Genomic DNA, 23,699 nt, shown 5'->3' on the forward strand with positions numbered 1-23,699 from the left:
GATCATTTTGTAACTTTTAATAGTTGATAGACTCAACAAACAACACTCTATAGTAGAAGGATTATTTTGTAACTTTTAATAGTAGAGAGACTTAATAAAATATTATCCACTAACCAAGGGACCATTTGAGTTCTTTCCTTAGAAACTTTTTCTTGTCCCCTCGGCAAATAACCAAGTACCCCATTAAAAAATCTTGAAGCACAGTAAAAGAATAAACTCTATAGGAAACCAAGACAACAATGGACCAAGTTTGGAATAAAGATTTAATACTTTGACGTTCACAAGAAAAGTTGGATGACATGTACACACGTACAGTAGCATATTTTCAGTCCCAGGCCAATAATTTCTTATACCTTGTAATGTTTGTTATATATATTAATCATGCTTCATTTGGAACTTTTGTTCATAATTTCAATAATGGGTGATGTTCATGGAACAAGAACAACTCAAGAGTTGGTTCCCCATTTCAATTGGATTGAAGACTCCGTGGGACATTATCTATTAGTTCATCTTCCTGGTACAATCCAACATCTTTTATCTCTATGTTTCCTTTTCTTCTTCTTCTTCCTTCTTCCTTCCGACGTCGTATGTTTCTTGATATAGGTTTCGAAAAGGAGGACGTGATGGTTGGGGTTGCTTACCCAGGCTATGTGACAATCAGTGGAGAAAGAACAGCAAATGATGAGAAATCCATATATTTCGGGCAAGCTTTGAAATTACCAGACAATCTAGACATGAATAAGATGGATCAATCTTTCGAGGACGAAACGCTGTGCCTCACTTTTCCCAAGAGAATAGTAAGAGATGAAAAAGACCACGACTCCAGTACCACTGCAGAAAAGCATTCAGCAGAAGAAGTAATCAATATAGGAGAAAATCAAAGAGAATATGAAGGAGATTGCCATCCTCCTGTGAATGAAGAACAAAGCAAGATAAGTGATAATCATGTTATCGATGCACATGATGGGATGAGAAACGAGGAGGGAACATTGGAGAGGGCTATCAAATTGCTTAACAACAATATGGCCGTAACGTTTGTTTTGGCATTTTCTTTGGGGGTTCTTGTGTCTCGGTGGTTTGGATCAAACATGCAATCTGGTTTGCATATCTGTTCATAGATTTATCATCCTAGAATGTTGTTGTTAATGCAACTTGCAATAACTTCATATATATTTATATATAAACTCCTCATGTATATATTAAAATCGATAATTTGAAAATAACTTACATTTTGAGATTATTCACCTCATTTTTTTAATAGTATAAGGTGATTATTAAAAAATATATGTTGAAAGATTCTTTAAACTTTTGATAACGTGCGCGTATATACTGCACATGCAACTGCTCAAACATAGATCCTCTAGAAATATCAACATTTATTTCTACCATTGAAGATACTCAATAAATTATACACTTATGTATTAGAAATGCAAATAGTTGACTATCCGTAAGGAGAGGATTACCAAATGATTAAAATGAGTAATTGTCATTTGATAATTTTACCAGTATACTATTCTGATAGTCTCTCTCTTTAATTAGAAAATATAATTTATGGTTCCCTTCTTTTCTGGAAGTAAGAGATTTAAAAGATTATCTGAATCTTGTAGAGAATGTCTATATAACCGATTATACCAATCTGAACGAAATTACTTATAGGACAATGATTTCTACCGCCTCCTAAAAAATTATTTTATTTTTCATCATTATAACAATATTTTTTACAACAGTATTTAGTAACAGTATCCACCTCAAATCCAAGTAATATAATTAAAAAAATATGTTACTGTATCTTGAAAACATGAGAAATTGCTAAATGTCTAACGAGTGTAATCAACTTGAAAAGTAGAAGAACCTGTTTTCCTACCTGGGTTTTGGCATTGAAAAGTAAATCAAATAGTATGTCCAAAATAAGCTGCCAGTGAATTTAGAACAAAAGTAAAGGCAAATCCCAGATAGAGAGAGAGATGATTTAACCTGCCATTTTCCATGGACTCGTATTATCGGTACCTGGAAATTTCGTCATATACAGGGTTATCTTTTTGTTTGTCATTACTTTAGAAGCTTCCCTTTTGGCACATTCTTCTCATTATTCTCAATATAATTTCCTTGGAACATTAAAATATGTGTATTTTAATATTAAACCATCTTAATATACAAGTTCAAATCCGGTGTTTAAAAGCTTGAAACACCAGATTTTATCATGAATCCTGGTTTATACTTTGCCATAGGCAGAAAAGCTAGAGGTATGATTATAACATTTGTTTAATGCAGATTTAGAAATTTTCATCTTCTTCATTCATGTTTACCATTTTGAATCTTCTGCTAGATGTTCTTTACAAGGATTATGGTCGAGCTCAACAACATCAGCCACTACATGGTCGATACCAAAGTTATGATTGGAGTTTTAATTTCTCATGTCAACGTAATTTTTCTCACTCTTAATCTCTTCGATCTGTCAAGTATGCGTTCTGGTAATCTGATCTCCGTTTGGCCATTCACAGTTGAAGAGGTTTTACCGGGATTGAACACGGTTTTTAGCGTTATCATTCCGGATTCGAGCAAGGTAGGTACTTAATATGTTCAGACTTTACTTGTCTCCTTAATCTTTAACAATTTAATGCACAATAAATATCAGATAAAGTCCTATAATAAGTATGCAGGGTGCTTAATTCTCACAGCAATGGTGATTGCACCTAACAGGCAGAACTGCAATACTTGCGTGAGTGTGTGGGATTTAGTGCTGGATTAGGGATGAAGGCAAACAAACGAAACGGATTCGATCCGATTGCAAACATCTCCGGTGTAATAGGAAGTTCTTTTTTCTCACTCGGAGCCGACGTGGGCATTGATCTAACGAAAAGGAAACTCGACCAATTCAGTGCTGGTTTTAGCTTGGATTGTGCCTTACTTGTTGCTTCCTTGACCCTGTGAGTATTTAGTATAAATCTAGAGAAAAGAACAGAATTGTTTCTGTTACAATATATGTGTATTTAAAACCGTAGCATCTGTGGACAATGCAGGAGTGATGATTTTGACAGCTTAAAAGCATCGATTTACCATCCCCTGAACCCCCCGACGAGGACCGGAGTCGCAGCCGAGTTGAAGCATAGGATGTCGGAGGAGGCGACCACGCTTACACTCGGAGCGCAGCACGCACTGTTACCATTTACATTGGTGAAGGCCCGTATGAATACTGATGGCAAAGTCAGTGGCGTTCTTCGGCAGGAAATTTGGCAAAAGCTGTATGTCTCGGTTTCCGGGGAGCTGGATTTAAGGGACCATAATAGTATTCCAAGAATTGGAGTTTCAATGGCTGTCAAGCACTAGAATATACAATCTAAGTTGATTCTGTTGCCAAAAAACATAGTATTTACTAAGAAATGGTGGGAATATGCATACAGATTCCTTTGTATTATTGATAAATAATGTGAAAGAAAAATCAAAGTTGGTGGATGTTTTTTCGATGAGGGATTTCATCAGAAGTAAAGCCATATTGAGCATGCAGCTGCTAATGTTTTGCAGTTAAAAAGAAGTGTTCATATGGAGAAGAGACAAGATTTGCAGTGAGAGGAAGTCATCAACTGAATGACTGAAACCAGGCAATTGGTTGGTGCATTGTGTTTATATTGTATTCGTGTTATATCAATTTTTTTTAATCATATTTGAGATATTCCTTAGCATATATCTTCTTTTATGCTCATTGATGGCAACCATAACTGCAAGAGAAAAAGGCTCCAAGAAGTAAACAGGCGAAAACATAAAAAATGATGGAATGAAAAAGGTTCTCTTGTGGAGATGCGAGGTATTAATCCCCGTATCTCTCGCATGCTAAGCGAGTGCTCTACCATCTGAGCTACATCCCCGACGTGTTCAATCATGTTACAATAATTATACATTGAGTCTTATGTTAATGATACGACGCGAACTTTCTGAAAGCCAAAACGGTGTGTTGATCGGGACTCGTGCTGTTACTTATTGTGTTCAATTTTCCACGTTCCTGGCTTACACTCGGTATGTCTACGTCGCCAAGTAAAATGGGTACTTCATTTTTCAACTCTTTGGGTTTGGGTAGTTCTTTTTCTCTTCTTTATTCACTTGCAAGTTGCCAATGTGTTGTTTTTGTGTGTCAGACACATGCAAGTGTTAATGTTTCAATTAATGATGAACTATTTAGTTCCCTAGAAAGCAAGGGAAAACGAAGTCATTTACCAGGGGAGTACATTGAAATTCCAGGACCACAACCAAATTTATTACTAATATTTTCTCATTTTCAGATACTAATATTTTAGACATTTTTAAAAGATTGTATCACGTATCTATGATTGTATCTTATTAGAAACAAGTATAGTAGGCGAATGCTTTTTTATTGGATGATGTTGCTCTTGTGCATTAAGCATGTTGTAATGACTCACAATTTATTGGACTAAGGCAATGCCATAAATCAGAAGGCGGTTGCGACAGTTTGGAGCCAAAAACTAACTCGGTTATAATTGTCATTGACTTTGACAGTTAGTTGCTAAACCGATCAACTTGAAAGGGTCTTTAGTTATAAATAAAGATGTAAGTGAGTTGACAGGTTCAAGAGAAGAAAAACATATTGTATTGAGAGATTCAGAGAGAATTCTTATCTCTGGTTTGTAATCATGTAAACCTTTGTTTTGATTGCCTTAGTGAATTTTGATTCTCTCCAGTGGATGTAGGTCACATTGACTGAACCACGTAAATATTTGGTGTTCTTGATTACTGCTTTGATTCTTGATCTTGATCGATGTTTAAAATCTGGTTGTGTGTGTTGTTCTATGGTTATTGGTAGATTTCACTACAATTGGCATCATCTGTGGGAACTCAGACCACGATTATGGGATATGCCAAGTTCGACATCGAAAAATTAATCGGAAAGAATGACTTTGGCCTATGGCGAGTAAAGATGAGAGCCTTATTAGTACAACAGGGCATTGTGGAAGCACTGCAAGGACCAACGGCTTTGCCTGCTGAGATGCCCGAGAAAGAAAGGAACAATATCTTGGATAAAGCTCTCAGCGCGATAATTCTGAGCCTAGGTAATTGAGGGAAGTGTCAAGGGAGACAACTGCTCATGCACTCTGGGCTAAACTTGAATTACTCTATATGACGAAATCCCTGGCCAACAGACTCTTCTTGAAGCAAGGCCTGTACTCATTCAAGATGCATGAAGAGAAATCAATCTCAGAGCAGACTGATGAGTTTAATAAGATCATAGACGATCTTGAAAACATTGATGTCAAGATGAAGGACGAGGATAAGACTTTGTTGTTGCTAAACTCTATTCCCAAGAGTTATGAGCGTTTCAAATATGCAATGCTCTATGGAAGGGTGAAAACAATTTCGATGGAAGAGGTTCAATCGCTTATTAAAGCTAAAGAACTTCAAAAGAAAAATGATATGAAGGAGGAGAACAATGGAGATAGTCTTACTGTTAGAGGAATATCAGACAGAAGAGATTCGAGGAATAATAAGAACAAATCAAAATCAAGACAATAAAAGAAAAGTGGAAATCAATCATCAAAGGGACCGTTCAAGTGTTATCATTGACACAAGGAAGGCCACTTCAAGAAGAATTGTCATGACAGAAAGAAAGTATCAAGAAAAGCCAAAAGATTCTGGAGAAGTAAGTGTAGTCTCTGATGGCTATGATTTGGCTGAAGCTTTGGTAATTATTGAGTCAGAATCAAGCAAAGAATGGATTCTTGACTCAGGTTGCTCCTACCATATGTGTCCTCATAAAGATTGGTTTGAGACACTCCAACTGGTCAGTGGTTGCTTGGAGATAATAAACCATGCAGGGTGGTTGGTAGTGGGACAATCAGGATAAGGATGTTTGATGGAGCTGAACGAATACTGCAACATGTTAGGTACATACCAGAACTCAAAAGGAATTTGATTTCTTTAGGAATGCTGGAATCAAGTGGATATTCTTTTAATGATGAAAATGGTTGTATTAGAGTTACTAAAGGCTATTTAATTGCAATGAAAGGAGTTAGAAAAATGGTGTATATTCACTAATCGTGAGAACTGTGAATGGTAACTCCTCTAATGTAGTTCAATCTGAAATTGACAAAACTAGATTCTGGCACATGAGGTTGGGGTATGTAAGTGAAAGGGGCCTACAAGAATTGTCTAAACACAACCTGTTGGGTGATGACCAAATTAGTAAATTGGGGTTTTGTGAACAATGTGTGTTGGGGAAGGCAACTAGAGTAAAATTCTCTACTGGAATTCACACAACAAAGAAAACATTAGATTATGTATACAGTGATCTATGGGGTCCTGCTAGAACACAAACACATGGAGGTGGGAGGTATTTTTTGTCTATCATAGATGATTACAGTAGAAGAGTGTGGGTTTTCATTCTAAAAACAAAAGATGAAGCCTTTGAACGGTTCAAGGACTAGTTAACTCTCACTGAAAATAAAATGGAAACAAAATTGAAGCATTTGAGAACTGACAATGGCCTGGAATATTTTTCAGAGCAGTTTAATGAGTTGTGCAGGAAAAATGGTATTACAAGGCACAAGACAGTTCGAAATACCCCTTAGCAGAATGGATTAGCTGAGAGGATGAATAGAACTCTCCTAGAGAGAATGAGGTGCATGCTGTTGAATGCTGGTCTACCCAAAAGTTTTTGGGGTGAAGTTGTGTCAACAGCCTGTTATTTTATTAACAGGTGCCCTTCAACAGCTATTGGAATGAAGACTCCTTTGGAAATGTGGTATGGGAAACCAACCAACTACAACAATCTCAAAGTTTTTGGATGTTTGGCATATGCTCACATCAGACAAGATAAACTGGAGGCAAGAGCTTTGAGGTGTATTTTTATTGGCTATCCACTCAGAACCAAGGGTTGTAAACTGTGGTGTATGGAGTCTGGCCAACAGAAATGTATCATTAGTAGAGACGTGGTGTTTGATGAGTCTAAAATGGCAAATCTACAAAATTATGTTACTAAGAACAGTGTTACAAAGGAGGGTACTCCAATTGAGGTGGAACTGCAACAATAACAAACATTAGCTGATCAAGGGATTGGAGTGAATGATCAAGATGGAGAGGTAGAAAACCATCAAGAAACTGAACCATAAACCAGATTGGATTACTACAATTTGGTGAGAGATAGACAAAGAAGAACCATCAGACCACCAGAGAGATATGGCCATGTAGACTTGATCTCCTATGCATTGAGTGTTGCTGAAGAAATGGAAGAGGCTGAACCAAACAACTACAAGGAAGCTCTGAAGAGTAAGGAGAGGCACAAGTGGGCTGATGCAATGGATGAGGAAATAACATCTCTGATGAAAAACAAAACTTGGGAGCTTGTGGATAAACCAAAGAACCAACGAGTAGTAGGTTGTAAGTGGATATTCAAGAAGAAAGAGGGCATAACAAGTGTTGAAAAGGCTATGTATAAAGCTAGACTTGTTGCAAAGGGATTTACACAGGTTGAAGGGATCGATTTCAATTAGATGCTGATTTTAGCACTAGTGGCTCAATATGACTTGGAACTGGAACAGTTAGATGTCAAAACTGCCTTCTTACATGGAGAGTTGGAAGAAACCATCTATATGGACCAGCCAGATGGGTATTGCACTCTTGAAACCAAAGACAAAGTCTGTTTTCTAAGGAAATCATTGTATGGACTTAAACAAAGCCCAAGACAATGGTATAAAAGATTTGATGAGTGTATGTTAAGGATTGGTTTTGCTAAAAGCAATTACGATAGATGTGTATATATGAAGAAACAAGATGATGAAATAAACACTTATCTTCTCCTATATGTGGATGATATGCTAGTAGCAAGCATGAGCAAGGAGGAAGTTCAGAAGATTAAAGGAATGCTCAACTCAGAATTTGATATGAATGATTTGGGGCATGTCACGAAGATATTAGGGATGAAGATCACAAGAGATAAAAAAAAGAACAGCTTTTTATTGTCTCAGAAGTCATATATACAGAAAGTATTAATAAGGTTCAATATGCATGAGGCCAAGTAGGTTATAACACCAATTGGTCAACACTTTAGATTGTCAAACTCTCAAACACCTGAGAGTGAAGATGAGAAAAGATACATGAATAGTGTTCCTTATACTAGTGGGGTTGGCAGCATTATGTATGGAATGGTTTGCAGCAGACCAGACTTAGCTTATGCTGTCAGTATCATATGCATGTTCATGACAAATCTTGGAAAAGCTCACTGGGAAGCTTTGAAGTGGACCCTGAGATATTTAAGGGGTACTACTGAGTTGGGGTTTTTGTTTCAGAAGTAAGAAAATGAAAGGGAGAAGGTGGTTGGCTATGTGGACTCCGATTATGCAGGGAGCATTGACACTAGGAAATCACTGACCGGATTCATTTTCACAGTCTTTGGTACTGCAGTCAGCTGGAAGTCCAATCTCCAATATTTTGTGGCTCTTTCAACAACAGAGGCAAAATACATTGATATGACAGAAGCAATTAAGGAGGCTATGTGGCTAAAGGGAATGATTGAAGAGCTTGGCATACAACAGAAGGTTGTAACAGTGTTTTGTGATAACCAAAGTACAATTCACTTGACCAGGAATCAGGTCTTTCATGAGAGGTCTAAGCATATAGACGTGAAACTCCATTTTGTGAGGGATGTTGTTGCTAAGGGTTCAATAATAGTGAAGAAGATACCCACTGAAGAACATCCAGCTGACATGCTCGCAAAGGCACTCCCATTAGCTAAGTTCAGACACTGTCTAGACTTAGTGAACTCAACTGAGAAGTGAAAGCCCTTTGGGGCTGAGAGGAGGGAATCATTTTTTGAGGTTTGTAATTGAGAGTCAAGGTGGAGAATTGTTGTAATGACTCACAATTTATTGGACTAAGGCAATGCCATAAATCAGAAGGTGGTTGCGATAGTTAGGAGCCAAAAACTAACTCGGTTATAACTGTCATTGACTTTGACAGTTGGTTGTTGAACCGATCAACTTGGAAGGGTCTTTAGTTATAAATAAAGATGTAAGTGAGTTGAGAGGGTTCAAGAGAAGAAAAACAAATTGTATTGAGAGATTCAGAATTCTTATCTCTGGTTTGTAATCGTGTAAACCTTTGTTTTGATTGCCTTAGTGAATTTTGATTCTCTCCAATGGATGTAGGTCACATTGATCGAACCATGTAAATATTTGGTGTTCTTGATTATTGCTTTGATTCTTGATCTTGATCAGTGTTTAGAATTGATCAGTGTTTAGAATCTGGTTGTGTGTGTTGTTCTGTGGTTATTGGTAGATTTCACTACAAAGCAAGATATATGTGATGGCAAATTATTTACTAGTTTATTATCTCATTGATTTGGCGTGACTTCCATGTCCGTCTAATGGCATTAATCACTCACATGATATGGATTGTACATCTGATGAATTCTGTTGACTACAACTAGTAGGCCTCTAGACATTTTCAAAGTTTGAATCTTCGATCCATCAACCGAGCTTCATGTTCTGTACTTGTAACAGTTTGCCCAGAAGAGGTAATGGAAGAAATTTAGGCCACTGAGTACGCACATCAACCAGTAGAACCTCTCTAGGTGGTAGTGATTCAAGTTGCTACCTGCAAGCCACGGTGTGTCTCGAAAGATGCCGGTAACATTGTTGACTATTGATATAATGACTGAACTGAAATAGTATCCCATGGAAAGTGAAGCCCAAGAAAGGGAAGTGGCCAGTGATCTCAAGCTTGTCGGGGCCTCGGTGAAGAAGAATTCCATCATTCCAGCTAAGGTGAAGAGATCAGCTGATCCGAGGAACAGGTATTGGATGGCTATCCAGAGGAACGTGATCGGTAGAGGCTCTGCAGATTCGAGTAGTCCCGACTCGACTGCTACTTTTTTTCTCTTTATTTCCACTAGAGCTGCTATTGCCATTGCAACAATAGATAGAATCAGTCCTGTTCCTATTCTCTGGAGATGAGTGATTCCCATTTCAGTCTTGGTCACTTTCCTGGCAAATGGAACGATGACATGGTTATACGTTGGTGCAATGATCATCACGAAAATGACGGGGAAGACGGGCAGAGAAGCTGGTGGAACTTTTAAGGAACCGATCTTGGTGTTCATGGTGGCTGCTTGTTGGGAAGAAAACGTAGAGAGCTGAGTTGAGCATTATAGTGCACATAAAAACTGGGATTATCCTTAGCACTACCTTCACATCTTCTACTTCCTTTACTGTACACTGTAACATCAGGCTAACCGGTCTTGTTGCGATTGCTTTATTTAGGAACTTGAGGTCTTCTGTAAGAGTCTGACTCGGGACCTTCACCTGGTTATCGTTCTCTTCTTTACTGGTTTCGGTACTATCAGGCAATGGACTTGTAGTTGTCTCCATGCCAATGACTGCATTACTTGGATTCTTAGAGTTGCAATTGTTGTAAACAGAGGCAAATAAAACCTGTAGGACATATCAATCCGTCAAGTTCAAGCTTTGCAACTTGCAGTGCTTTCGTAGACTTAATAATTCGTTCAAGTTCTACCTTAAACATTGTGGTAATGGGGCTTCCTGCAGGAATCTTTGTTCTGTATATAGGAGAGCCAAGAAGGAAAACCGGGATCCAAGTCAGTATCGCCACAGTAGCAACACCAAAGCCACATTTCCATCCTTTGTTGTCGTCAATCCATACCACGAATGTAACCGCAATCAATCCTCCATAAGAAAGGCAGAAAACGAAGTAATTGAAGAACGACGACCTCTGCTTCCTCCCTTGCGGGGTGGTATCATCGAATTGCTCAGCTCCATGAGGGGGGAGTGAACCTTTTATTCCACCAACGCCTAGTGCCGCCAGATAAAGGCCGATGAACAATATGGTTTCTTTATGTCCATCGTCTTTCTCGCATGGAATTTGAGTGCTTGCTAAAGCACAAACCGGTGGTTTCAATGACGGTATGCGAGCTTGCATTGTAGTATCAACAGGCCCTGTTGAAGTCAAGTAAACAATATCAGAGAAAAAGGAAAACACAAAAAGTCCCTACCACCAGCATTCAATTGAAGTGGACTCGTTAGATTGGGAATTTTTCTCTTCCACCAATCAGATTTCTCAAAGGGAAAGGAAGATTCATTTGTGGGATCAAGCCTGCACAATGCTAGTACAGGCCAAATTAACACTTTCAATATTTTCCCCCCTTCCCCGCCACATTATTGGTAAGGCTTGCTATGTCTTGGTGAGCCAATAGATAATGGGTTAATTGCAGGTAGGGACATCATCAGGTGGGCCTAGAGACACTGCAGTATTGTTCACACATGCTTGTAGATAGATGCTTCATCCTACTTGAAATAATAACCACATGCCGATTTCCTCAACTGTGTTCTACACCATACGAAAAAAAGCACCTGTAGACTATGTTACTTCGACTCTATTGCGAGTTTTTTACGCTTTTACGTGTATTTGGAGGTTAAATATGAGTCGAAGCAACACGGTTGGTAACAGCTTTTTTTATTCTCATGTTTCAATCTTTACCGTTAGATTCTTACCACGAATTCAATTGCAGCACTGATCAAATAGAGTCGATAGGTGGTGAAGAAAGCATCTGACAAAAAGCCACCAAGGAGAGCAAGGAGGAATGTTGTTTCCATGAAATTGTTAACAATGTTTGCAGAGCTCAATGGACAATAGTGCATGAATTTGGAAAGTGTTGACGAAAACGGGTAAAGAAAACGAAAGAACACGAGAATTTTACGAGGTTCGGCAATGTGCTTACGTCCTCGGTGCCTAGGCGGCGCTAGAAGTTTTATTCAATGATTTTTTAGGTCTAGGTTACATCTCTATTTATAATAGAAAACCCTGGTACATAATTACAAAATCAACCCTATACCGTACCGCGGGGGCTGCGCCCCCACACCCCCAACCCACATAATTCGTAACCCCACAACGAGACTTTTTATGAGCCATACATAACAAATCTCCACCTTGGCGAATATCCTGCCCCTTGGAAACTTCAATGTGGGTTGGGTTACCTTGCTTCTTTAACAACTCGAAACATTCAACAAGTCCAAGCAATGCTTGAACTTGTCTGTCGTAACTGGCTTGGTGAACATATCAGCGGCATTCTCATCAGTATGTACCTTCTGAAACAAAACCTCTCCAGATGCAACCAACTCTCTGATCTTGTGGAACCTTACATCAATATGTTTAGTTCTAGCACGATACACCTGATTCTTAGCCAAGTGAATAGCACTTTGATTATCACAAAGCAACTGAACTCCACCTTGTTGAACACCCAACTCCTTCACTAAACCAGTAAGCCATAAAGCTTCTTTTGCAGCTTCAGCCGCTGCCATGTATTCAGCTTCAGTTGTAGATAGTGCCACGACAGATTGAACAGTAGACTTCCAGCAAATAGGCCCTCCACCAAGAGTAAACACATACCCTGTCGTAGATCTTCTATTATCCAAGTCACCTGCATAATCTGAATCCACATATCCTACAACCAAAGGATTATCCCGCTGACTCCCAAAAACAATTCCATGTCCCACAGTACCCTTTAAGTACCGAAAGATCCACTTGACTGCATCCCAATGTTGCTTACCAGGTTTAGACATGTACTTAGAAACTTGACTAACAGCATGAGCTAAATCAGGACGAGTACATACCATCGCATACATCAAGCAGCCAACAGCATTAGAATACGGAACCTTTTCCATATTTTCAGCTTCCTTATCTGTCTTAGGGCACTGTTCTGATGAGAGCTTAAAGTGATTCGCCAATGGAGTGCTAACTGGTTTCGCGCTGCTCATCGCAAACCTTTCTAGCATTTTCTCAACATAACCCCGTTGAGATAGCCGCAGTTTCCTTGAGTCTCTGTCCCTGCAAATTTCCATTCCAAGAATTTTCTTTGCAGCACCTAAATCTTTCATATCAAATTCCTGACTCAATAAAGTTTTCAAACCGATAACATCATCCATGTTCTTCGCAGCAATCAACATATCATCAACATACAGTAATAGAAAAATAAAAGAACCATCATCAAGGCTCTTAACATAGACACAACAATCATACTCACATCGGTTGTAGCCAATCTTGATCATATAGGAGTCAAACCGTTTATACCACTGTCTCGGAGACTGTTTTAACCCGTACAAAGATTTCTTCAATCTGCAAACTAAATGCTCGTTTCCAGGTTGAGTGAAACCTTCAGGTTGCCGCATGTAGATCTGCTCCTCTAAATCACCATGCAAAAAAGCAGTTTTAACATCCATCTGCTCTAAATGCAAATCCCAATTAGCCACCAATGCAAGTACTGCTCGGATTGAAGTGTGCCTGACCACAGGAGAAAAGATTTCATCATAATCAACTCCTTTCTGCTGTGAAAAACCCTTCGCTACCAAACGAGCCTTGAACTTCTCCCCCTCTTTTTCTGTTATTGCTGGTTTCTTCTTATACACCCATTTGCAACCAATCGGCTTCTTACCCTCAGGAAGGGGAACTAACTCCCATGTTCGATTGTGATTCAAAGACTCCATCTCCTCAACCATGGCTGCCATCCACTTGTCGTTTTCCTGACTAGTAACGGCATCATGAAAAGTAACTGGATCATCACTGCTAACAGTAAGTGCAAAAGATACCAAGTCTTCAAAACCCAATCTGTTCGGAGGCTTTATATTCGTCCGTCTCACCCTGTCTCTGGCGAGACTATAATCCTGCAAATCATCCGTAGTGGAACCACCAGAAGTCGGTTGAGAAGTTTCTGGTTTCTCAACTGGAAACTGCTCGAAATCTACCACTGTCGTGTCTTGCTTCTGCTGCAACATAGACTGTTCATCAAAAATGACATCTCTACTAATCACAACTTTCTTCGCAACTGGATCCCAGAACTTGAATCCTTTGACACCTTTCTTGTAACCCAGAAAAATGCACTCCTTCGATTTTGCATCAAGTTTGGATCTCTCATCAGCAGGTACATGCACATAAGCAGGACAACCAAAAATCCGTAAGTTATCAAAACTAACATCATGACCAGTCCATACCTCTTCTGCAACTTTCCCAGCCAGCGATGCCCTTGGCGATCTGTTGATAAGGTAACACGACATGTTAACAGCCTCAGCCCAGAAGTGTTTGGGTAGCCCCGCATTCAACCGCAAACATCTGGCTCTTTCATTCAACGACCTGTTCATTCGTTCCGCAACACCATTCTGTTGTGGTGTCTTGCGCACTGTAAAATGCCTCTGAATCCCATGCTCCTTACAGAATTGTAGGAACTGTGAATCTGTGTACTCCGTACCATTATCAGACCGCAAACACTTGATTTTTCGTCCTGTTTGGTTTTCTACCTCAGCTTTCCACAGCTTGAACTTCTCAAAAACTTCAGATTTCTGTTTCAAAAAATACACCCAAACTTTCCGTGAAAAATCATCAATAAAAGTAACATAGTACCTAGATCCACCCAAAGACGATGTCGTGGAAGGCCCCCATACATCAGAATGCACATAATCAAGAATCCCTTGAGTTGTGTGCTTCGCAGTCTTGAAACGGACTTTAGTCTGTTTACCAAGAACACAATACTTGCAAAAATCGAGCTTACAGCTTTTGACACCATGCAACAAGTTTCTCTTGTGTAATTCTGCCATACCACGTTCACTAAGATGAGCAAGGCGCATATGCCACAATTTTGTCGTATCATCACAGGACTCAACAGAGTGAACTCCACCTGCAACGGTACTCCCTAACAATCTGTAGATATTCCCTGCAGTCATCTTGCCTTTCATCACAGTCAATGCTCCTTTAACAATCCGAATGGTTTCCCTATCCTCGTCAGCCTTAGGGATAAAACCATTCTTGTGCAAAGTGCCCAAGGAAATCAAATTCTTCTTCAAGTCTGGGATATGTCGAACACCACTCAACGTCCGAACAGAGTCATCGTGCATCTTAATTCTGACATCACCAATACCAACAATATTGCAACATCGATCATCACCCAAATAAACCGAACCAGAATTAACCGGCCTGTATGTCGAAAACCATTCCCTATTTGGCGTGATGTGATAAGAACATCCAGAATCAAGAATCCAAGCATCCGTCAATTGTGTCGTTGAAATAGAAAGCATATCACCCTCACTGCAATCAGAAGTATCATCCTCGACCACGTTCACAGACTTGGATGAGCCATCACGCTTCTCATCAGTCTGCTTTTTCAACTTCGGACAGTCTCGCTTCATATGTCCCGCCTCCTTGCACTTGTAACAGTGAATCGTCTTCTTATCCCTGGATTTGGATCTGGAATTCCGCTTCCCGGACCCTGCCTTCTCTGGCTTCCGTCCACGATCTCGATTACCCTTGACATATAAGCTATCGGCTTGAGAGCTTTCCCCTGCATTCTGCTTCCGCTGGTTGTGAGCCAACAAGGCTGCAGTAATCTCCTCAACGTTGATAGTCTCTTTCCCATATGTAAGAGTAGTCACCATGTGTTCGTAAGAGGAAGGCAACGAACACAACAGAATCATCGCTCTGTCTTCATCCTCAATTTTCACATCAAGCCGAGCCAGATCAGAAACGATTTGATTGAAGACATTCACGTGTTGCGCCAAATCGTGATCGTCCTGCATCTTCAGCCATACAGCCGCTGCTTCAGATACAGTTTTGTCGTTAAGGATTTGGACATAAACTGACTTTCCAACTTCCTCCAAATTTCGTCTGGAGACGATAGATGCATGACGTGATACATGACCTCGTCCGCCAAGCATAATCGTATGGTTCCTGCCGCTCGCTGCTGCAATTCTTCCCAATCTTCCTCATCCATCGACGCCGGCTTTGTAGGTCGCAAAGCCTTCAAGATCCCTTGCTGCGCCAATAGATCCTTCACCCTCGTTTGCCATAATCCGAAGTTACCCTGACCATCGAATTTCGCGACTTCGAATTTTGCTCCTGAGCTCTGATACCAATTGTTGACGAAAACGGGTAAAGAAAACGAAAGAACACGAGAATTTTACGAGGTTCGGCAATGTGCTTACGTCCTCGGTGCCTAGGCGGCGCTAGAAGTTTTATTCAATGATTTTTTAGGTCTAGGTTACATCTCTATTTATAATAGAAAACCCTGGTACATAATTACAAAATCAACCCTATACCGTACCGCGGGGGCTGCGCCCCCACACCCCTAACCCACATAATTCGTAACCCCACAACGAGACTTTTTATGAGCCATACATAACAGAAAGGTACAGCACCAGGTTGCTCGCATTCGCCAGGAAAGCTAGATTCTCCAGTATCTCCACCACTATACAAGCATCACACAAGTTTTTTTTTATTGAATTTAAAATATCTATACTGTTGGTTTATCAAAAACCAAGTTGTCTACTATCAACGTAAAAGTAAGACATGCACAAGACACGAGTGATTAAGCTATATTACCGAGTACTGACCTAAGACAAAGGAGGCTGCAAGCATGCCACCGTGCTGGTTTCTCATGGCAGGTCTATTACATACCCTTCCCATGTGTTCACCTGTCGTCCTTCTTCCTGCAACGACGGACCAAGAATCGGATTAGAAACAAGTGGTAAATCCCCGAGATAAAGTTAAAAAACGTAAGATGACACACCATGGAAACTTTTATTAGTATATATTTAGCGTGTTTAAACTAAAGTGGGGGATCTCTCTAGTTGAGAATAATTTATTGAATAAAAGGCAGTAGAGGGTTGAGTCATTTATATAGACAAAGAAAATATGGGGTCCAAGTTTGAGAGAAAGGTCTAGACTCGATGATAAAGACTACTCATTCCTTCCTACATTTTCTGTGTTGACAATTTGTATAATAAGGCAAATAGATTGAAGAAGCGAAAGAGAGAGAGAGACACTATTGGAGGTGTGTTCTTATCTAAGATCACTTGGTTATAGAGAATCGTAATGGAAGATTTAAGGATAAAAATGGAAAGCATGATAGATTAGGAATCAATACTTGTTTGCACACTTGTTATGATGATTGAAACATGATGCTATGTTTTTTTTTAAATTAAGTACGATCAATCATATGGTGACATGCGACAACATATAATTAAGAGGTAATGAGAATTAAGCTCAAATTTTTTGGGTAAGCTTTATATTATCAGTATAAGTGACTACAAAATAGTATATATTCGAAAACTCTCAATAATTTGACAATAAATGTTCAACCACTCCTACAGGCGTCATGCTCAAACTCGAGACCTTTAAAGATAACAAACATCACTTAACCATTTATTAGTTCAAAGAAAAAAAGGCAAAAAGAGGTTGAGAACAAGATCATTGTAGATTGGAAAAGAATATTGAATAAAGAACAATAAAATGACAAGCAATAAATTCAAGAAACTCTAAATAATTTGACAATGAATGTTCAAACACTCATACAGACGTCATGCTCAAACTTGAGACCTTTAAAGATAACAAACATCACTTAACCATTTATTAGTTTTAAGCCTTAAATAATGAATTCGTAAAGAAAAAAAAGGCAAAAAGAGGTTGAGAACAAGATCATTGTAGATTGGAAAAGAATACTGAATAAAGAACAATCAAATGACAAGCAATAAATTCGAGAAACTCTCAATAATTTGACAATAAATGTTCAAACAATCCTTCAAACGTCATGCTCAAACCCGAGACCTTTAAAGATAACAAATATCACTTAACCATTTATTAGTTGTAAGCCTTAAATAATGAATTCGTAAGGAAAAAAAAAAGAGGTTGAGAACAAGATCATTGTAGATTGGAAAAGAATACCATATAACTGAATAAAGAACAATCAAATAAAAGCAATACATTTTTGTAGTCTTAGCATTCTCATACACCCAAAAATATACAGCTCGTCAGTATATCTCAACACGCAATTCTACAAACAATATAGCTCTATGTGACTTGATGGATAACTTGAAACTTCAATTACCTCTCAGAACTAGTAAAACTTTAAACAATCCATAACAAATTAAGCATGAGGTTCTTTGCATTGGTGGTAGAGTCAAAGCAACAAGAGGCTGTGAACCAAAATGAAATGTTGAATGTTAAAATATTTTTAAAAAAAGAGTAAAATCCAAAATAAAATATTCAGTTAAAGTTAGAGGTTAATTTTGACATTATGTTTTTTTTATTTCCATACCATAAATATTTTAAATTATTTTTAATTTCTTATTTATCTAAAAACAACACCAACAATATCATTTGAACTTATTATTTTTCTAATAAAAAAACTTCTTATTTATGATTATTATTATTATGGGACTTGCTAGATGCCATTATATACCAATATGACTAATTGTCCGGTTCGATTCGAACTCGTCTATACATGTGTAAGGAGATGATTTTCTGGTTGATATTAGGTTGGAATTGGAAATGAATGTGGTGTGAGATGATTGCCTGTCCAAAGTCCAAAACTGTGCAATATATAGATCACCAATGGTATTTACTTTCTTTCTTTCTTTTTATCAAGAATGGGGTATCTGAGATTGAGATATGAATAACAATAAAACAAACAAGTGGATTAGATTAAATGAAGTTGTAATGATATGATGTTGATTAAGGTGCAACTAAGGTCCTTGCTTTTGTTGGTACATGTCCCACAGACACTCACCCTTCCTAGTGGCAATGTCACCGTGTCTTTAAAGCTAATCTTGAGAGAAATGAGTGCCCTTTTTTTACCTTCATTATCTCTGTATTATCATATTGGATCCCATATTTTGACTTTCAGTTGGGTTAGGCTGCTTCAGTTTCTAATCTGACAAAAGCCCAATCTCGTGTCATGTTGTAATCACCATCTTTTACATGTGAAATTGTCTTTTTTTTTTCTCTTCATGTTACCCATTTGTGTTTTCAGCTTCAATCCTCATATGTTACTACAATGAGAAGGCATTCGATACAAGGAATGATGTAGGATTTTATGTTAAAATAATGAATATATAAATTTTTAAGGGACAAAAATAAATTATCAATAGAAAATACAAAGAAAATATAAATTATATGAACATTTGAATTTTTTAAAATGGTGACCACTAGTTTCTCTTAGACCATCTTGATCTAAGGTATGCACTTAGGATGACAATTTAACTTGAAATTGACAGACTTTGATTCTATCCGACCTATTAGATCATTTTTTAATTCAGGTTCAAGTAGGATTTTATGTAGGATTAGGTCGGTTTAAGTAGAGGGTGAAATTTTTTTGACCCAACCCAACCAAGAGGTAATATTATATTTTTTCTATAAATTTAGGGATAATTGTTATAATACCTCCTTTTTCTATAGTTTTTTTTCCTATTAGGTCCTAATTTTACGTTAGATCTAGTTGGATCGGATCGGATTTAGGTAGAAAGAATATGCTCTTCATGTCAAGTGGTGAGCATATAATTCTCGAATCCAGTGGAGTGTATATGATTCTCGAATTAGGCCGTATTCGAGTGAAAGGTATATATTTTAATCCAATGGAGGTGTTACCTTTTCCACCGGTTTCCTCTGTAGGCCAACTGAAAGTTCACTTTGCTCGGCTGATTATGTGGACACGAAAACCGATGTGCCTTTCGAAAATCTCCAAATTGTGTGGCTTATAACCTATAAAATTGGGACCATTTACTTTGTGGCATTTATTTACATTCATACATTGCCACCCTTTGATAGTTGTCTAACTCACATTGCAAAAATTCAGAGAAAACGAGTATGATAAATATATAAAATCTATGAAGTTCTTTTTATTAAACTAAAATAAGCAATCGGGTATGAAGGAAAGATGAGGTAAATTAGCATTAAAGGCAATAATAAAAGCCAATGAAAATGAGATTGAAAACAGGTTGTTGACTATACGATTCATGTGTCACAATAAATTTGAGTTAAACTTTAACAGATTGTATGAGTTGTCTCAATAAAGGATAGTTAGATGCAGGAATGGATGCAGGATTTTTGAACAAATATTACTTTGTACTTACTCCATATTAATAATAATAAAATAACTTTACCATTTTTTGTGTGCTTGTGTGGCATAATGATATTAGAATAAAGGATTTAAATTGCGGTTGTGATTGTATTTTTGGCCACGTTGCATTTAACGCGGTTACGAATATGACAGATTGTATTGCGATCATCACGGGTATCGTAGTATGATTGACCGTTATCCGCTAAATTACGTCCGCAACCCACCGCTATTGGTGTGATTTCGCTTCACAATGCTCTTTTATGATATAACGATTTTGGACATCGTCGCGACCGTGATATAACGACCGTTATAATATTACTTGATTGTTATTTGAATCCCTGATTGAAATATCCATCTCCAACGTGACAAAAAATAATAGGAAAAGTCACATTAATTATGTCGTTAATTTATTAAAGGTTGGTGACTTAATTGATATTAATTTAACAACCGAATAGTTTAATTGTTTAGTTCGATGCTCAAAATAAAATTACAGATATATTTCATTAATTATCTAATTAGTCTACTTATAAAATTATATAAATATAAAGTAATATAGATATCACGATAACATAAAAATACGATACAAATATGGGTATGGGAAAACAGCATATGGTTGCCAAAACATAACAAATGGTTGCGTAAAGGCATACTAATATACTATTAATATACTGCGTTACCGGATATATTAAAAGATATTTAATAAATTCGATTTAACGCTACTTATTATGTTGACAGACTAATAATGTTTTAGGTAGAAAACATGAAAAACTATTAAAAAATTTAGTAACCGGTAAACTTTGTTTATCGGTAAGTATCGATACATATATATAAGTGTTCATACTTATTTCACTGTGGAAAACATTAATTTAAGGTTATCTTTAAAGTGAGTTTTAAGATATTAATTTAGTAATTATATGTGTGTAATGATTTATTTTTTAAGTTACGGTATATATTATTATTAAATTAAAAATAATAAACATAGATATTACATATTTATTATTATCTTTGGTTAAAATTGTTAAATTTAAATCCTAAATAATATTTTATAAAATATCAAAACAATTAAATAATTTTTTGTGTAAATGAAATTATTAAATAAACATTGTAGGTGGAAAACATGAAACACTATTAAAATTTTTTGAAACATAAATTACATAACTTTCAAAAAATTATCGATCATTTTTATAAAAAATATCTATACTTTCAACATATTAGGTAAATGTTACTGGTTTTGTCATAATGAAACTGGTTTTGTCATATTTTTACCTGTTATATTATAAAGTATCTATCATTTTTATAAAAGGATCGATACTTTCAACATATCAGGTAAATTTTACTGTTTTTGTCATAATGAAACTGGTTTTGTCATATTTTTACTTGTTATATTGTAAAGTATCTATCCTTTTTATAAAAGGATCAATACTTTCAATATATCAGGTAAATTTTACCGTTTTTGTTATAATGAAACTAGTTTTGTCATATTTTTACCTGTTATATTGTAAAAATATCGATACATTTTTATAAAGTATCGATACTTTATAGGCACTATTACTTCTTTTCTTTTAAATTCCAAAAGTTGCAATACTTATTTAAATGGAATCGATACTTTCAACATATTCGGTAGGTAGTTTAATGTAATAGGTAGGTATTTGACTGTAAAAAATATTAATTTAAGATTATCTTTTGAGTGAGTTTTAAGATATTAATTTAGTAATTATATGCGTCTAGTGATTTATTTTTTATGTTACGGTATATATTATTATTAAATTAAAAACAATAAACATAGATATTACATATTTATTATTATCATTGGTTAAAATTATTAAATTTAAATTCTAAATAATATTTTATAAAATATCAAAACAATCAAATAAATGTTTGTGTAAATGAAATTATTAAATTAATATTGTAGGTGGAAAACATGAAATACTATTAAAAACTTTTGAAACATAAATTATATAACTTTCAAAAAAGTATAAATCCTTTTTATAAAAATATATATATATTTTCAACATATCAGGTAAATTTTACCGATTTTGTCATAATCAAACTGGTTTTGTCATATTTTTACCTGTTATATTGTAAAATATCTATTCTTTTTATAAAAAGATCGATACTTTCAACATATCAGGTAAATTTTACCGTTTTTGTCATAATGAAACTGGTTTTGTCATATTTTTACCTGTTATATTGTAAAGTATCTATCATTTTTATAAAAGGATCGATACTTTCAATATATCAAGTAAATTTTACCGTTTTTGTCATAATGAAACTGGTTTTGTCATATTTTTACCTGTTATATTGTAAAGTATCTATCCTTTTTATAAAATGATCGATACTTTCAACATATCAAGTAAATTTTACCGATTTTATCATAATAAAATTGGTGTTTTCATATTTTTACCTGTTATATTGTAAAACATCGATATAGTTTTATAAAGTATCGATACTTTATAGGCGCTATTACTGTTTTTCTTTTAAATTCCAAAAGTTTCGATACTTATTTAAATGGAATCGATACTTTCAACATATTCGGTAGGTAGTTTAATGTAATAAGTAGGTATTCACTGTGAAAAACATTAATTTAAGGTTATCTTTTGAGTGAGATTTAAGATATTAATTTAGTAATTATACACGTCTAATGATTTATTTTATGTTACGATATATATTATTATTAAATTAAAAATAATAAACATAGATATTACATATTTATTATTATCTTTGGTTAAAATTGTTAAATTTAAATTCTAAATAATATTTTATAAAATATCAAAACAATCAAATAATTTTTTATGTAAATGAAATTATTAAATTAATATTGTAGGTAGAAAACATGAAACACTATTAAAAAATTTTGAAACATAAATTACATAACTTTCAAAAAAGTATCGATAATTTTTATAAAAGTATCTATACTTTCAACATATTAGGTAAATGTTATCGGTTTTGTCATAATGAAACTGGTTTTGTCATATTTTACCTGTTATATTGTAAAGTATCTATCTTTTTTATAAAAGGATCGATACTCTCTACATATCAGGTAAATTTTACTGTTTTTGTCATAATGAAACTGTTTTTGTCATATTTTTACCTTTTATATTATAAAGTATCTATCTTTTTTATAAAATGATCGATACTTTCAACATATCAGGTAAATTTTACCGTTTTTGTCATAATGAAACTGGTTTTGTCATATTTTTACCTGTTACATTGTAAAGTATTTATCCTTTTTATAAAAGGATCGATACTTTCAACATATCAAGTAAATTTTACCGGTTTTTTCATAATGAAATTGTTTTTATCATATTTTTACCTGTTATATTGTAAAATATCGATAGATTTTTATAAAGTATCGATACTTTATAGGCGCTATTACTGCTTTCTTTTAAATTCCAAAAGTGTCGATACTTATTTAAATGAAATCGATACTTTCAACATACCTTGTAGGTAGTTTAATATAATAGGTAGCACCTATTTTTTTACCGTTTACATTATTAACTACCTTAAACAAATGGTAGGTATTTTAATGTAATAGATATTTTAAATTTTATTAACATTTATTCATAAGGTAACTTTATTATAACTGATAACAAATTAAGTAAGTAATTACATATTTTGTCACATAAGCGTTACTTAATATGTTATTATACTTGATAATGTTTCCAATAATTAACCGATTATGTTATTCTTGGTAACATTTTAGGCGTTTACATAATATGTTGTAATAACAAATTAAGTAATTAACCTATTTTAATATATAAACGCTACCTATTACGTTTTATAAGCGCTACCTAATATGTTATTG

At 35.8% G+C, this 23,699-nt stretch overlaps 2 protein-coding genes and 1 pseudogene across 2 annotated transcripts; 2 read left to right on the top strand and 1 right to left on the bottom strand.

Annotated features, from left to right (window-relative positions):
* Positions 1-395: 395 nt before the first annotated feature.
* Positions 396-1,118, top strand: LOC120187242. Its single transcript, XM_039191004.1, has 2 exons — positions 396-517; positions 604-1,118. Exons 1-2 carry the CDS (start codon positions 418-420, stop codon positions 1,116-1,118), a joined length of 615 nt encoding a protein of 204 aa, XP_039046935.1. The 5' UTR covers positions 396-417.
* A 1,040-nt stretch (positions 1,119-2,158) lies between these two features.
* On the top strand, positions 2,159-3,574 carry LOC120187250 (mitochondrial outer membrane protein porin 1-like). The gene is made up of 5 exons (XM_039191012.1): positions 2,159-2,243; positions 2,327-2,422; positions 2,502-2,563; positions 2,701-2,927; positions 3,021-3,574. The coding sequence occupies exons 1-5, from the start codon at positions 2,201-2,203 to the stop codon at positions 3,325-3,327; spliced, it is 735 nt and encodes a 244-aa protein (XP_039046943.1). The 5' UTR covers positions 2,159-2,200; the 3' UTR covers positions 3,328-3,574.
* Positions 3,575-9,304: 5,730 nt separating this feature from the next.
* On the bottom strand, positions 9,305-16,443 carry LOC120187243 (annotated as a pseudogene).
* Between the last annotated feature and the right edge of the window lie 7,256 nt (positions 16,444-23,699).

The sequence above is a fragment of the Hibiscus syriacus genome, unplaced genomic scaffold (assembly GCF_006381635.1).
Source record: "Hibiscus syriacus cultivar Baekdansim isolate YM2019G1 unplaced genomic scaffold, ASM638163v2 tig00113724_pilon, whole genome shotgun sequence".
Classification (NCBI taxonomy): domain Eukaryota; kingdom Viridiplantae; phylum Streptophyta; class Magnoliopsida; order Malvales; family Malvaceae; genus Hibiscus; species Hibiscus syriacus.